We start from the raw sequence: 15,614 nt of genomic DNA, 5'->3' as shown, positions 1-15,614 counted from the left end.
TTTTTATCAAAAAATATGATGGCATTAATTCAGCCACTGTATCAGGGCATCATACATGAATTTCAGGTTCATCGTCACCACAAACTGTTCACTTCAATAGTAAAGCCAGATGACAAAATCAAAATGTTCTTGAAATCTGTAAATCTTAACAAGTATTGTGTATTTAGTAGGCCTTGCATGGCAAAGCATTGGTCCAACCACTACTAGGAATTGCTGGAACAACTGCTCTATTGAAGAAAATGCGACAGATGAATGCTGTAGTAACATAGATTTTAACAGCACTGACATCCAGTTGCATGTGATGCATTATTGATCTCAAATCATTGAACCATTGCGTAGTCGCTGACAACAAAGAACCAATTTCAGAGATTATAGATGACAAGGACATTATTGATGCTGTTTGAAATGAGAGTAGTGAAGTAATTGAGGATGATGAAGCTGAAGAAGAAGGTACAGATGACATTGTCAGTACACATTAACTATTGGAGACTACCATTACCATAGAAATAAAGTGATTGCGTGGAAGAAGCAACAAAGCGAACCAAACCAAACTGAATGATTGCACCTGATGAGCAGAAAACAATATGCACTACAGAAACTGTGTGGAATAACCCACCAGAGAAAGCTGACTGACTTCTTTAAAACAGCAGAATAATGATGTACTGTAGCTTGCAGGCAGTGTTGTAAATTATCATATTGTATTTGATAGTGTACTTTATATACAGAATTGAAACTCTGCTACAGTATGCTTGATTATGTAATTGCTGTAACTTGTTTGGTAAGTTTCTGAAATGATTTACTTCTAATTTTCTTTAAATTTAAATACAATATAGTGCAGTATGTATAATACCGCTTTGTGTGTTCTTCTGAACTTCTCCATGCACAGTTTGTCATACATGGCTTCCTCTCGACATACCGCAGGTATGCTATAACTCAGGAGTGAAACATGTCCCCCTACAACTGTGTTATATTAGGGTTCTACTGTAGTTTGTGTGGTTGGACATCAGTATTCAAAGGCACCAAAAATTGTATTAAACAAAAATAATAAAGTACATATAGTGCCAACCATCAAAATTGCAAAACAATGAAATTGGCAGAAAACGAATATCAAATTGGCATGAATTATGCTACATGCTTGAATACGCAAATGATTAGCATTTCATCACAACTGGACGAAGCAGGTAATTGTAATTCCATCAGCATTTTGTATATCAGGAAAGATTATGCAGCAGGTTTCTCACTCAGATGACACATTCAAATGTTGAAATCCCAGGATGGAGTAATGGCAATATTATGAAAAGGATGCATTCCTACTCATCATGAGATGTTGAGTCACAACCAGGCACAACAAAAAGACTGTTAAACAAGTAAGCTTTCGGTCAAAAGACCTCCTTCTGTGGAGTAGACAAAAAACACAGACACATGTGACCACTGTCTCTGGCTACTGAGACCAAGGCTGCTAGCAACTGTGCATGTAGGGAGAAGCAGTCTGGGTGGTGGGGGTAAGGAAGATGCTGGGGGTGGGGAGGGGGAAGGGTAGTAGATTAGAGGTGGGGCATCATAAAGTGCTGCTTGTATGAGCATACAGGCACAAGATGGGGAGAGCATAGGGCAGCTAGGTATGGTTGGGAAGTTGGGCGGGGGTTACAGAAATGCAGGATATCTTGCAGGGAGAGTTCTCACCTCTGCAATTAAGAAAAGCTGGTGTCGGCATAAAAGGATTCAGATGGCACAGACTGTGAAACAATCACTGAAGTAAAGAACATTGTGGTGGGTAGCGAGTTCAGCATTCAGCAACTGGGTAGTCCAGCTGTTTCCTGGCCACAGTTTATCGGCAGCCATTCGTGAAGACAGACAGCTTGTTGGTCATCATGTCCACATAGAACACAGCATGGTGTCTGCTGTTTCTGCTTGTAGATCATGTGGCTAGTTTCACAGGTAGCCCTGCATTTGATGGAACAGGTGATTATTGCGACCAAACTGGGGTAGGTTGTGGTAGGAGGATAAATCAGTTCTTGCATCGAGGTCTGTTACAGGGATAAGAGTCATGAGGCAAGGTGGTTGAGAGCAGGGGTGGAATGGGGATAGACAGGGATATTGTGTAGGTTTGGTGGCGGCGGAATACCACTGTTGGAGGAGTGGGATGGATAGTGGGTAGGACATTGCTCATTTCAGGGCACGACTAGAGGTAGCCGAAACCCTGACGGAGAATGTGATTCAGTTGCTCAAGTCCTGGGTGGTACTGAGTCACAAGGGGTATGCTGTTCTGTGACTGGACGGTGGGACTTTGGGAGGTGGTGGGTGACTGGCATTGGAGATCTGTTTCTGTACACGGTTGGGGGGTAATTTCGTTTATGTAATTTTGGTCTCTGTTCCCTTTTGTTATTCACTGTCCTTCGTCCACTTCCATGCTCACACTCCCGCACTACACAGTCCTATATTCCACCATCACACCCACAATCTTTTTACTTCTCTCCTTTGCCACTACCTTAACCCTTCTCCCTCCCCCTTCCCCTCCTATCCACCATCTAGCCTCACAACTGTACCTAGCTGCCCTATCCTCTCTCCACCTTGTCTCTGTAGACTCCCACAAGCAGTACTTTACCATTCCCCACCCCCAAACCTGCTATCCCTCCCCCTCCCTGCACCAGCCTCCTCCTTACCCCCACCACATATCTCTGCTATTTTGTAAGTAGTAATCTATCCTTTTCATAATAATGACATTCAAATGTCACTGGTTTTTAACAAAACTGTGTTATGTACTGTGTTACAGGGGAAACATCTACCAGCACCATTGAATACAACAGTAGCACGATTGTGGCCTATCGAGACTACGATTTATTGTCCTGCAATACTGCTACTCGTATTGACTGGTACTCCATGACTGCCACGAAGATATGGACTCGATGGGTTCAGGCGGAGCATACTCATTGTTACACAGGATTTCAACAGCTCACATGACTAGCACTCAAGAGGACACATATACTAGTTACTCAACTGTGCAGAATTGTACAGCCACATCAAACACCCTGAGCCAGGAAATGGTTTCATTCTCAGCAAGGCAAGCAGCCAGGCAGACAGTGCAACAATGTATGCACAGTGAGCATTGTAGTGGCTTCCCTCGGAGCAGCATCAGAGAGAGGCCTGTTAACAGTAGTGTGCCCAACGACTTGCAGGAGTGTCACTCGAGTCTTTTCATTGAGTTCCAGTTCTGTATACAAAGAACAAATGCTACCAAGATTGCATTCATCCCAGCAAATGGCTTAAGGGTATGGGGTGCTGTTGGGTACACAATACGATCACCTCTCGTTTTCACAGTTGGTAATTTAGGCAGCACCCTTTACATTTCCAAAATTCCAACAGCTGTGCTCTACCTCAAGGTCACTGTGATGTTACCTTTTGACAAGATTATGCAATACTTTATGCTGCTCCTGCTGTCCTGACTTGCCCCGATACCGAAGTTGTCAAACTGTTGCCCTGGGAAAAACAGTCTCCATATCTCAAACACATTGAAAACATCTGAGCACGAGTTGCTGAGAGACTGGGTGGCACCACTATGACTGACGAACTCTGACAGAGAGTTGAAGTAAATGTACCAGTAAGTATCATTCATGCTCAGTTCAACTAAATGCCTCGCCGGTCGACAACTACTATTGCTACTAGAGATGGCAGCTCTGTGCACTAAATTTTTCATCCTGTGTATCCCCCGGGCAACTACCAATTTAATCAGGTAATCTTCCTGCTATATTGTACATCGATAACAGGTAAAATTTTGTTATTTAATAAGATTCCTGGTGTTGCAATGTTAATAGCTAACAGTGTATAAGAATCTGTGGTGGTAGGAATCCACTTCTGTGTAGCCGAGATAACTGTATGACACACTAGAGGATCATCAACACACACTAGTCGCAATGACAAGTAATACTTCTACATCATTTAATAATAATATTTTGCAACACAGCGAGTACATTTAATTAAATGTTTCCAGAATGAGATTTTGATTCTGCAGCAGAGTGCGTGCTGATATGAAACTTCCTGGCAGATTAAAACTGTGTGCCGGACTGTGACTTGAACTCGGGACCTTTGCCTTTTGGGGGCAAGTGCTGTACCATCTGAGCTACCAAAGCACAACTCACGCCCCGTACTCATGGGGCGTGGGTCATGCTTGGGTAGCTCAGATGGTAGAGCACTTGCCTGCGAAAGGTAAAGGTCCAGAGTTTGAGTCTCAGTCCAGCACACAGTTTTAATCTGCCAGGAAGTTTCAATTGAATGTTGTTCTCTGTTGGAATACAGTAAGTCTGCATTAAGTATTAAATATGAATGCTACTTACCTCTGCTCTAAGGAGCGCAAGTCGTCCTGCTATACCACCGTCTTGCACCCTTGTCTCACCAGCTAGATCTCCTCGTAACCTGTCCAAAGCTCGTTGCAGTGCTCCTTTTTCTCTGAAACAGAAAAAAAAAAAAAATCTCAAATAATTAATGGAACTATGGTACATTGATTTATTTGCTTTAGTTTCAAACTTCTATTTTTCTCTTTAGTGGACTTCCACCATTCAAAAACTATCATGCAACACCGCTTAATATGAAAATTGTGGAGCAATTGTTCCTCTTTATAGAAGATATACAAAATTAAGAAATAGGCTTGTTGTTCACAGTGACACATAACATCATTAATGCCAATACATTTACCAAGGGAATTAAACAGACTTGATACATACACTTGTAAAAGTGTTCACAATTTAATCAAACAATGGAAAATCCAGGACAGAATGTAACAATATAATGAAAAGGAAAAAGACTGTCACAAATAAAGCTTTTGGTGCATAAGGCATTTGTCAAAAATAGACAACACACGCATGCACGCGCGCGTGCTCACTCACACACACACACACACACACACACACACACACACACACACACACACAAGCAATTTACATACACATGACTGCAGTCTCGGGCAACAGTACCCACACTCAGCCTTTTTGTTGTGACTATCTGCTTCTCAACGCCTCTGCTATATGGTAAGTGTACACAATTTAATAAGTATATCTTTGCGTTGATGTAATCTAAGCTAGAAGTGGACCATACTTCCTGGAAGTCTGGACAGACATGCAGGTATTTTTTTAACAGTGATGTTCTTTGTGTTCTAGTAATGAATCTCTGTTCCTGGAGAAAAAACTATACAGTTTTTGAGTCAACAGTTTTCTGACTGGTTTGATGCAACCACCATGAATTCCTCTCCTGTGCCAACTCTTCATCTCAGAGTGGCATTCGCAACCTACATCCTGAAATATTTGCTGGATTAATTCCAATCTCTGACTTCCTCTGCCGACTTCCTACAGTACCATGGAAGTTATTCCATGATGTCTTAACAGATGTCCTAGCATCGTCTTTGCTCTGTCCGTCATGAGTTATTTTGACACTTACATAGCAGTATTCCCAAACTTCATCTACTTCGTGATCACCAATCCTGATGTTAAGTTTCTCGCTGTTCTTATATAACATTAAAGTGATGTAATCCTCCACTTTTGAAAATATTCAAAACAACTTCACAAACAGAAAAGGAAGACAGAAAAACGGGTCAGTTGAATGATACTCTCGGTTATACTCATACAGTCGTTTGTCTCTGTAGTTGACTGTGAAGGCTCAGCGTACAACCGCTGACACTACCATGAAAGAGGTCCACTAAAGAAGTGAGGAGGGGAATATTAGAAATCGGTGAACTATTTGCAGTAAAGCAAAATAATGTTTCACTTTTAGTAAAGGAAATGAAAGCAAGAAAATGAAAATATGTGATCTATCTAGCAACATAACTACACTTTTGGAGTTTTGTGGTATGATCACCCATCACAAAAATGTAAGACCTGTCTTGGCTTCCTTCACCTAACATTTCAGTAAGCATTAGATTCAATGGCTAGTGGTAAGTTGATGTTTGTCATCATAAACAGGAAATTCCTGGAAAGCAAAGTGGATCACAGTGAAAGTAAAATAACTAAGAAATGTCATAAAATTTGTGAATGGCCAGGGAATTTACTTGGAACACAGGGATCCAGAAAGAAAAGGAACTTGAAATAAATCTACACCTACAATCCAACAGACAGCACAAAGTGAACCAAAATGGCACATAATGAAAAGAAAGAGGTGGTTGAGAAGGGCGTGAGACAAGATTGTAGTCTATCCCTAGCGTTATTCCAACTGTACCTTGATCAAGCAGTAAAGGATACCACAGAAAATTTTGGAGTAAGAATTAAAGTTCAGGGACAAGAAATAAAAACTTTGAGATCTGCCAATGACATCGTAATTCTGTCAGAGACCACGAAGTACTTGGAAGAACAGTTCAAAAGAATGGCAGTGTCTTGAAAGGAGGATATAAGATGAACATCAACAAAAGTCAAATAAGGATAATAAACTGTAGTTGAATTAAATCAGATGATGCTGAGTGAATTAAATTTGGAAAGGAGACACTTAAAGCAGTAGACGAGTTTTGCTATTTGGGCAGCAAAATAAATGATGAAAGCCAAAGTAAAGATGATATAAAGTGACGACTGGCAATGGCTATAAAAATGCTTCTGAATTTGTTAACACTGAATACAAACTTAAGTGTTGGTTGGTGGATTAGCTTGGGGGAGGGCACCAAACAGATTAAGGAAGGATGAGGAAGGAAGTCGGTAGTGTCCTTTCAAAGGAACCATCCTGGCATTTGCCTGGACCGATATGGGAAATCATGCAAAACCTAAATTGAGATGGCCAGATATGGGTTTGAACTGTAATTGTCCTGTATGCGAGTCCATTGTGCTAACAGACATAAATGTCAGGAAGCCCTTTCTGGAACTATTTACGTGGAGTTTAGCCATGTATGGAAGTGAAACGTGAATGATTAACAGTTTAGACATGAAGAGGGTAGAAGCTTTTGAAATGTGGTGTTACAGAAGAATGCTGAAGATTTGATGGATAGATCATGTAACTAATTAGAAACTATCAAATAGAATTGGGGAGACAAGAAATTTGCAGCACAACTTGAGTAAAAGAATGGATCACTTGATATGACACATTCTGATACATCAAAGGATTGCCAATTTCGTACTGGAGGCAAGTGTGGGGGATAACAATCACAGAGGAAGACCAAGAGTTGAAAACAGTAAGCAGATTTAGAAGGATGTAAGTTGTAGCAGTTATTCAGAAATAAAGAGACTTGCACAGGATGGAGCAGCATGGAGAGCTACATCAAACAAATATTCAGACCGAAGACCACAACAACGAACAATTGTCATTTCATCTTCTTTCTAATCTATTTGAAAATGGTGTGCAAAAATAAATGTCAGTGCTTAATCAACTAAGCATGACTTACTCACAGCCATTGTCAACATATGTGAGAAAGAATAGTATATATCGAACTTGTCTTGGATTATGTGTTCTCTTTACATTAATACCTATCCTGAAGTGTTGCTCGCAGGAGACTGTTGGCCATTTATATGATGCTCTTGTACTGGGTAAATAAATCTGTGGTAAATTATGCATTTCTTCTTTGAATTTTCCCTAATTCTCCTATTAATTCAACTAATAAAAATTTCAAGTGCCAGAAAAAGACAGCTGCACAATAAGCTCAAAGTAAATAGAACCCCAAATTTTGTGACTTATGTTAAGTGCTATAAGGCTACATTCAAAAACGTGATACTGGCAAATAGTATATTCATAAACAAAGAAAGAAATAAAACAAAGGCAGTCTGGTCTGTTGTGAAATCAGAGTTGGGAGTCAATGTTAAAAGTCAAGAAATTTCTCAAATTAGGTTTCAGGGTGACACTATTGTAAATCATGTTCAAATGTCAAACCGCTTCAATGATTTCTTTGTCAATATAGCAAAATCTGATGTAGACTTGACAGCCCATCAAGACAATGTTATTTTCAGGCAGAGAGGTGACATACAATACATTTGTTTTAAAAAAACTCAAAAAAATCACTCAGAAAGATGTGGAAGACACAATATTATCATTAAAAAACAAAACTTCAGATGGATGGGATGGAATACCTTCCATTGTAATCAAGGTGGTATGCCGTATTATTTCACACCCACTGACTTATTGTAAACCAGTCCTTTGGACATGGGTTGTAGTGCTTCAAGAATTTCTGCGTAAATTCTAGAACCACTCGTCCTTCTACCATATCAAACACACGATATTTTAACTATAAGTGGGAGAGTGGAAGTGTATCTACTGTGCCACCTGTTTCTGTGTGCAGGTTGGAAGTTTGTTATGAGAAGACTGTAAGAGTGGCGGTCCACCGACGACGACGACAAGTGTTTGCCGATAGCACCACAGATGCTGTGTGAAAGAACACAGAGTAGTTATATGCTATTCTTTGCTGTGTTAGTGATTGTGATTATTATAAAAAAGAAAAACGAACAATTGAATACAGTCTTTTAACTTAATTCATGTCTTAGTTATGAACGAGGCAAGACGCATGTGATATTCACAAATTATTTGGTTGTCAAGCCAATGCAATTATGAAGTGTTTAATTGAGTCTAATGTTTGATGACTAAGTTGATTTGCAGAAGTTTAAATGATTGTACGAGAAGTGGTAAAGTTGTTTCCTGTGAAAGTTAAAAATATATTGTAATTGAACTAAAAGTATTCTGAGAGTACCCAATTATTTCAACAGTAGAGAAATAGTCAAATAAATTCCTATAACCAGCAATTGTCTTTGGAGAAGAAGCTTTTGGGAGATCCAGAGATGAGGACTGGCTACACACATCACGGAAGTCAACTGGTGAGAGTGAGGAGTGAATTGTGAGTGCAATCCAGTTTTACACCACTTCTTGTGTTGTCAAAACGTTAGAACATGGTGACCTAAGGGACAGGACTTGAAGAAAATGGGAATTTCAAGACGGAAACTGGAAGAAGAGAAGCTATTTTGAGTTGCCACAGCGTCCAGGCATAACAAGATAAAGGAACTGTTTCGAGTAACTGGATTGAGTCCAAGGGACCAAATGGAAGAAATTTGCAAATGCAACACAGCAAAAGATGGGAAACTACTGGCCTATCTCCCTCCTTCCTGTTTTTTCTAAAATATTTGAAAAACTTGTGGCAAAACAACTAGAAAATTTCCTTACAATAATTGACATTATTTTTAAAAATCATGTTTGGTTTTCAAAGAGGAAAAAGCCCTATAAATGCCATCAGAGAATTTACATGAAAAATAAGGTCATCACAAGACCAGGGTATGAAAGTCTCAGGAATATTCTGTGATCTAACAAAATCCTTTACTTGGTGAACCTCTCATTATTAATTCACAAAATGAAGAGCTATGGGATCGAAGATACTGCATTACAGTGGTTCAACTTTTATCTGACAGAAAGGAGACAAAGAGTTATTTTAACATCAAATTCAGTTAAATACCACTCCGAACGGAAAATAATTTCCCAAGGTGTTCTGCAGGGTTCAATACTGGGTCCTTACCTTTTCTTGTTGTATATAAATGATTTAACATTAAATATGGATGCTCATTCAGTCTTGTTTGCAGATGAAACATCTGTCCCGATAGAAAATGAGACAACAGAAAAGATTCCAGATAGTATAGAAAATGTTCTGGGGAAACTGCAATCTGGTTCCATAAAAATGGACTAAAGCTAAATGTCACTAACACCCAGATAATGCATTTTGTCTCTACATCATCACCAATATGTCCTGTGCAAATAGCCCATAATAATCAACTGACAATAGAAGTGAGCCATGCGAAATTCTTGGGCCTAAACCTTTATAAAAGTTTAAACTGGAAGACACATACAGACTTCCTGGCAAATCAATTAAATTCTCTAACTTTTGCGATGTTTATTTTATCTGCTTCCACTCATATGGACACAAGAAAGACAGTCTACACAGTTACTTTGAATCTGTTATTTGGTATTGGATAATTTTCTGGAGAAACTCTAGAAGCAGTACAAGGCTACTAATTCTTCAAAAGAAAATCATTAGAAACATGTGTGCTGCCCACAAAAATGAGTCATGTCACCCATTGTTCAAGAAATTAAAAATATTAACGATTACTTCAATTCATAGGAAATTTTTATTTTTGTATATAATAATCAATATAATCTTGAAAAGTTCCATTTTAAGCATAGCTATGGTACTTGTCACAACGAAAACTGCAAATTTCCTTCATATCACTTAAAGCTTTATACTCAGACACCACTGTACATGGGGCTAAAAATATACAACAAATTAAAAGGAAGAAACATATTAACAATGGACCTTGGTTCACTGAAACGTTTACTCCAAAAAATTTTAATAGAGAAATGTTACTACATCATTGGAGAATTCATGGAAGACAGTCTGACACTTTGAACAATAAAAATCTATAGCTAATATTGCAGTGTTATTTGTGTACAACAAATGAAACTGGTAAACTGCTAATTTATAGTAAATATTGTAGTGTTGTATTTACTGGCATTATTCTTGAAATAGAGTAAAAAGAATTTCTGTAAATCATTACACATTGTATTTTTGCTAAACTTGACGTGTCTCATGTATAACATACAGATCATATGATATGATATGAAAAAATCTCAAATGTACAAAGTTCATAATATTTTTAGTTACTTACTCTCTCTCAATCTGTATAGTCTTTGAAGCCTCATCTAATCTAAGCTGTAGCATAGACATCTTCTGCAACATGCAGTCATGATCACGATCCAGATCTTCTCCACCATCTGCTGCAGGGTCACGTGGTCCTAGGGCTGCTGTGGGGTCCATATCACCCAAGGCTGCATCAGATGCTGACAATCCTGTTGATACAGCTGCTGGATCTTGAGCATCTCCATCAACTGCATTTTCACGCCCCACCACTCCTGCATGGCACAGTTCTGTAGTGTGCCGAGGAAGAACATACTCTTCTGCTTCATGGTCATCGCCTGGTTTTGAGAAATACAGAAATACAAAACAAAGGTTTAATGCTAGGCACAAATTAACAACTGTGAAAACTATAATCTGAAACAAGATACACTTAAATAAATCTGACAGTGCAGCATCTGAAGCAGAATACGAACAACAGAATGAGTAAAGCCAACAAACTTTTTCTCTTGGTCCCTCTGCTCACAAGATTAAAGGTGAGGGCATTTTTGAATTGGTAGGAAGGGAAAAGGGATGATGGTAGAATGAGATCTCTTAGAAAATATAGTGGAAGAGGACTAGTATTGGAACAAAGAGAAGTATGAAGTCTTCGGAAGAGGGATCGTTTGAAAGGGCAGGAAACGGGAACAAAGATAGACATAGGAATACAACAAGCAATATAGAAGCTACAGCCAGGAGAATTGCAGGGATGAGTTGAGAAATGGCCACTAATGTCAACCATGTTGAGCTATATCTGGATACATATTCCGCAAACCACCACACACTGAATGGTAGAGGTACACCATACCAATATTATTTACTTTCATTCCTAATCCATTTGATATTGAGCAAGGGAAAAAAGGGTGACTAAATGCCTCTGTAGGCATCCTAATCTCTCTTTTCTTTTTCTCACAAACCCTTCATGAGCTATACAGTGGTGGCAGTATAATAGTTACACACTTCTTCAAATACATGTTTTCCAAGTTAACCCGACAGGATTTCAAGAGAACTGTGGTTTCATGAGAACTACATCAACTTTCTTCCAATGATCCCCATTTAAGTTCCCTGAGCATTCCTCTTATACTTCTGTATGGGATATACCGACCTGTTAAGATCCTAGCAGTGCATCTCTGAATTAATTTAATGCCAACTGTCATGATAGGACTCCAAACATTGGATAAATATTCTAGAAGTGGATGCACTAGCACCTTGTGTGTGTGATTTTCTCTATACACAAAACACATTCTCGAAAACCTTCCAACAAATCCATTCCATTTGCCTTCCCTAATAAGGATTTTACATGACCATCCCATTTTATATCACTTCTTAGTATTACCTATAAATTCTTAGATGATGTGGCAGGCTCAATCTGTCTCACAAATCTCATAACCATAAAGTTCTTTCTCTTTGTCACACGAATTATCCTACACTTGTCCACAGTTGAAGGGAGCTATCATTCATTGCACAAAGCGGAAATTTGTGTCTAAGTCTTTTTGCAATTCCTCAAGATCGTCCAACGGCAATAATTTCCTGTGCACATCTGCATCATCAACAAACAATTTTGTAGTACTGCTGATCTTGTTTGACAAATTGTTTACGTTTACTGAAAATACTCGAGGTCCCATTACTCTTCCTTGCTATACAACAGACATTACTATTTTACCATCTGATGTACAGCACTGTGTTCTATTAGTCAAAGATTCCCCAAGCTAATCTCATATAGGCAGATATACTCTGTATGATTATACTGGTCACTGGATGATAATGGGATACAAGACAAATGCCTCTGGAATCTGGCAAGACAGAACCTACAAGTCTACCTCTCTCTGTTGCTTGCAAGATGTGTATGAATAAAAACAAGTTGTATTTTACACGAGTGGTTGCATTTGAATCCGTGCTAGTTCTTTGAGACGAGTTAGTTTTCCTACAGGAACATTATAATGTTTGCGCTAAGAATATGCTCTAGGATTTTGCAACAAATGGACATCACTGGTATGGTCTGTATACTTCAAACAACAAACTGATTGACAACCAAGTACGGAAGGGGCAATGTTGGCAGTTCGGATTGGCTGATGTACACAATGGCAGCAATAGCTGTGCACTTCAGTTGTGTCTACTTCACATTCCCCCATCTATGAGTTTAGTTGGCTTAGACTTACCAATTTCCTGCTAACTTCACAACTAATGTCCCACAATGTCTCATAAAATAAATATGCTATATAGATAAGCAACATAAACAAGGAAAAAAAACAAATTGTTACATTACTGGTCTAAAGTGTTGCCTGCAATTGACTGTGGTACCCAGCACTTGAGATACAGGAGGGATATGACAATGTTGAACAGAACAGAGGGTGTGACCAAACACATTCCTTGATTGGTTGTTGCTATGGTAGGTGTCCTTTAAACAAATACTGTCAATCAATTTGTTATTATGATCCGGATATAATTCTGTGCATCTGGTCTTTTATCCTTTTTGTAGGAGTAATCTGTACTCATACAGCCATATAGGATTAATCACTGAGCAATGGATTCAAGACAAATATAATCTGGTAAAGGCCTAATGCATTGTTTGCTTGAAGTAGTGTTAATTGCTATGCCTCTCACTGGTGAGTTTGCACAGCAGTCAAACACTGGTATGGTGGTAGTCTCATGCTTGAATACATTTTTAAATTCAAATTCACATGATGAATATAATGAATGATTATTACACATCCATCCCTAATCTGCATTTTCAGTTATAGGGAATGCTGTCATGTGTGTTAACTGCAGTATGGGAATGGTTAATGAAATTTAAAACACTGAGTTGTAATGATGTTAAAAGTAAGATCACTGCAAAATAACTGCAAGCTAATAAATGTTCTTTATATAACGGAAATACCCGGATGGAGCAATACGTACACTCACACACACACACACACAAACACACACACACACACACACACACACACACACACACACACACACACTCCTGTGAGCACAGAACTGGATATCTAATATCTTCTGGGATATAAATGGAAAGATATTTTATCACTTAGTCAGATGCTTGACTGGGTCATCAATTTTACACTTAACCATAGTTTGATTGTGGTTGACAATACCAGTACCTAAAATTTCATCAACATGACAATGATACTACAACAAAATATCAATACAGACAGTACTGTGAGGTAGTGGTTGCTCGAGTACTTTAAAGTTTTTCTCAAATACAAAATGAGTTATTTAAAATGCAACAAAAAAAAAATAAGAAAGTTTTCTGAGACCAACTTGGGTGTAGTGTCAACTATAAATATAAGGAATTAATGACAAATATTTGAACTGCAAACAAAACACTGGCCTTGACAAATTTTATGATCCCCATATATGCAACTATCACAGTACATCATTGCAAGTATTTTAAGGACAAAAGCCATCATTACAAAAAAAAAAAAAAAAAAAAATCCTAATATAAAAGCACTCAATGTAATTACAAGGCTAAATACTGGAACTATGCCATATTCTTATGAACCAAACCAAGTACAAAATCAATCCTCAAAGGACATTTCAGAGTTAATAGATAGATACTTACTTAATGTCACTGGTATCTGTATATCACAGACTTCGCATTGTATACATATTTCACAATAGCATTTGCGATTCATGTATGCTATGATACTTACTGCTAACCTTTTAAGTCTCATTAAACAAGTAGTGAAAGATAATTACTTTCCTAATTACTAACCTTTTAAGTCTCATTAAACAAGTAGTGAAAGATAATTACTTTCCTAGGCATCATTTGATACTTCCAATACTGATACTTTGAAACTTTTTATAACGCTATAAAATTAATGAAAACTTGGTGTCAATACTGATAAAATAGGTATTGAAATGTAAGTATTGATACCTACTACTACCAGTAATATTGAGATGTATCTAAGTGAGTGTCTGCCTTTACTCATTACATTGTTCTTACACTGACATAATCATTTTAAGAGGGAAAAAAAACAGCTAAAAGTCTTTTACAGAGTTGCCAGAAAAATGGTAGCAGTAGTGTACATTAATTTAGTTCTGCTGTTTTCTCAATGGAGATGTGAAGTTTTGACTTTTACCAATAATTTTACACGTGACACAAATTACATATTTATACACTCTTGACATTACAATCAACAGACTTCTTCCTCCTGCAAACAACATCCAACAACTGCATGACTACTCTGCAATCCACAATGCCTCGTGGATGGACTCTTTAAATGAAAGCATGAAAGTCTGTCACTGCAATAACAGACAGTGAAGCACTCATTAAACAATAAAGACAATACTCAATGATATTAACAACAAACTCCAAAAATACAGATAATTCACAGCTGCTAGAAGTTCAAATAATTATTTTGAAGAAATTTTATTAATGGTAAGATAATTCTTGGCACTGCGAAATTTCAAACCAGGGTAGTAGAATATCATTGTCACTTGAAACGGATATAAAATCACTTAATCATGGAAATAGAAATGTATGTTTGAAGTAATTGGTAAAATCTGGAAAATTACAATACCTGGCAAATTACTATTTGGTGCCCACGCACTGCCTGATTTCCCTGCTCCCTTCAGTAGTAACATGTGTGCTTGTTCTAACTCTTGCCTTAGCCGCTCATTTTCTGTTTCTAGTTCTTGGCGCTCCCTCCTGCAGGTTCCAGCATCTTTCATTGCTGCTTCTAGTCGTATCCTCAACTGTTTTGATTCTTCTCTGGCTTTATTACGTTCATTACGTACCTGAACATCATAACATAAGAAAATTACTGCAAAAACATGACCCATATAGTGTACAAAATGACAAATGCCTAATATGTTCTTGTAAGTCATTCTGATATGAGCCTTTCTTGACATAATGAGAAAATGGTGAAATAGCACAACAGTGATAAAAAATACTACAGAATGGAGTAATTAACATCATCAAAGCACGATTTTACTACAGAAAACTGTAAACACACAAAGACAGGCAAAAATTGCAAGAGGTAGAATTCTACTACTGCCAGCAGAT

General features: G+C 38.0%; 1 protein-coding gene across 4 annotated transcripts in view; it reads right to left on the bottom strand.

Annotated features, from left to right (window-relative positions):
* LOC126266772 (coiled-coil domain-containing protein 102A-like) overlaps positions 1 to 15,614 on the bottom strand; it is a 94,133-nt gene that overhangs the window by 53,813 nt on the left and 24,706 nt on the right. For all 4 annotated transcript variants that reach the window (XR_007548918.1, XR_007548919.1, XM_049971304.1 and 1 more), the window contains 3 exons: positions 15,130 to 15,346; positions 10,599 to 10,905; positions 4,332 to 4,443 (listed from right to left, as the gene is read on the bottom strand). Coding sequence is in view for 2 of the 4 variants with exons in the window: in XM_049971304.1 (XP_049827261.1) it covers positions 4,332 to 4,443; positions 10,599 to 10,905; positions 15,130 to 15,346 (636 nt within the window). In the remaining 2 variants the exon portion in view is untranslated. The remainder of the gene's footprint in view (positions 1 to 4,331; positions 4,444 to 10,598; positions 10,906 to 15,129; positions 15,347 to 15,614) is intronic.

Source organism: Schistocerca gregaria, chromosome 4 (assembly GCF_023897955.1).
Source record: "Schistocerca gregaria isolate iqSchGreg1 chromosome 4, iqSchGreg1.2, whole genome shotgun sequence".
NCBI classification, from domain to species: Eukaryota; Metazoa; Arthropoda; class Insecta; order Orthoptera; family Acrididae; genus Schistocerca; species Schistocerca gregaria.
Note: the sequence above shows the minus strand (reverse complement) of the source record. Positions and strands in the feature narration are given on the sequence as shown.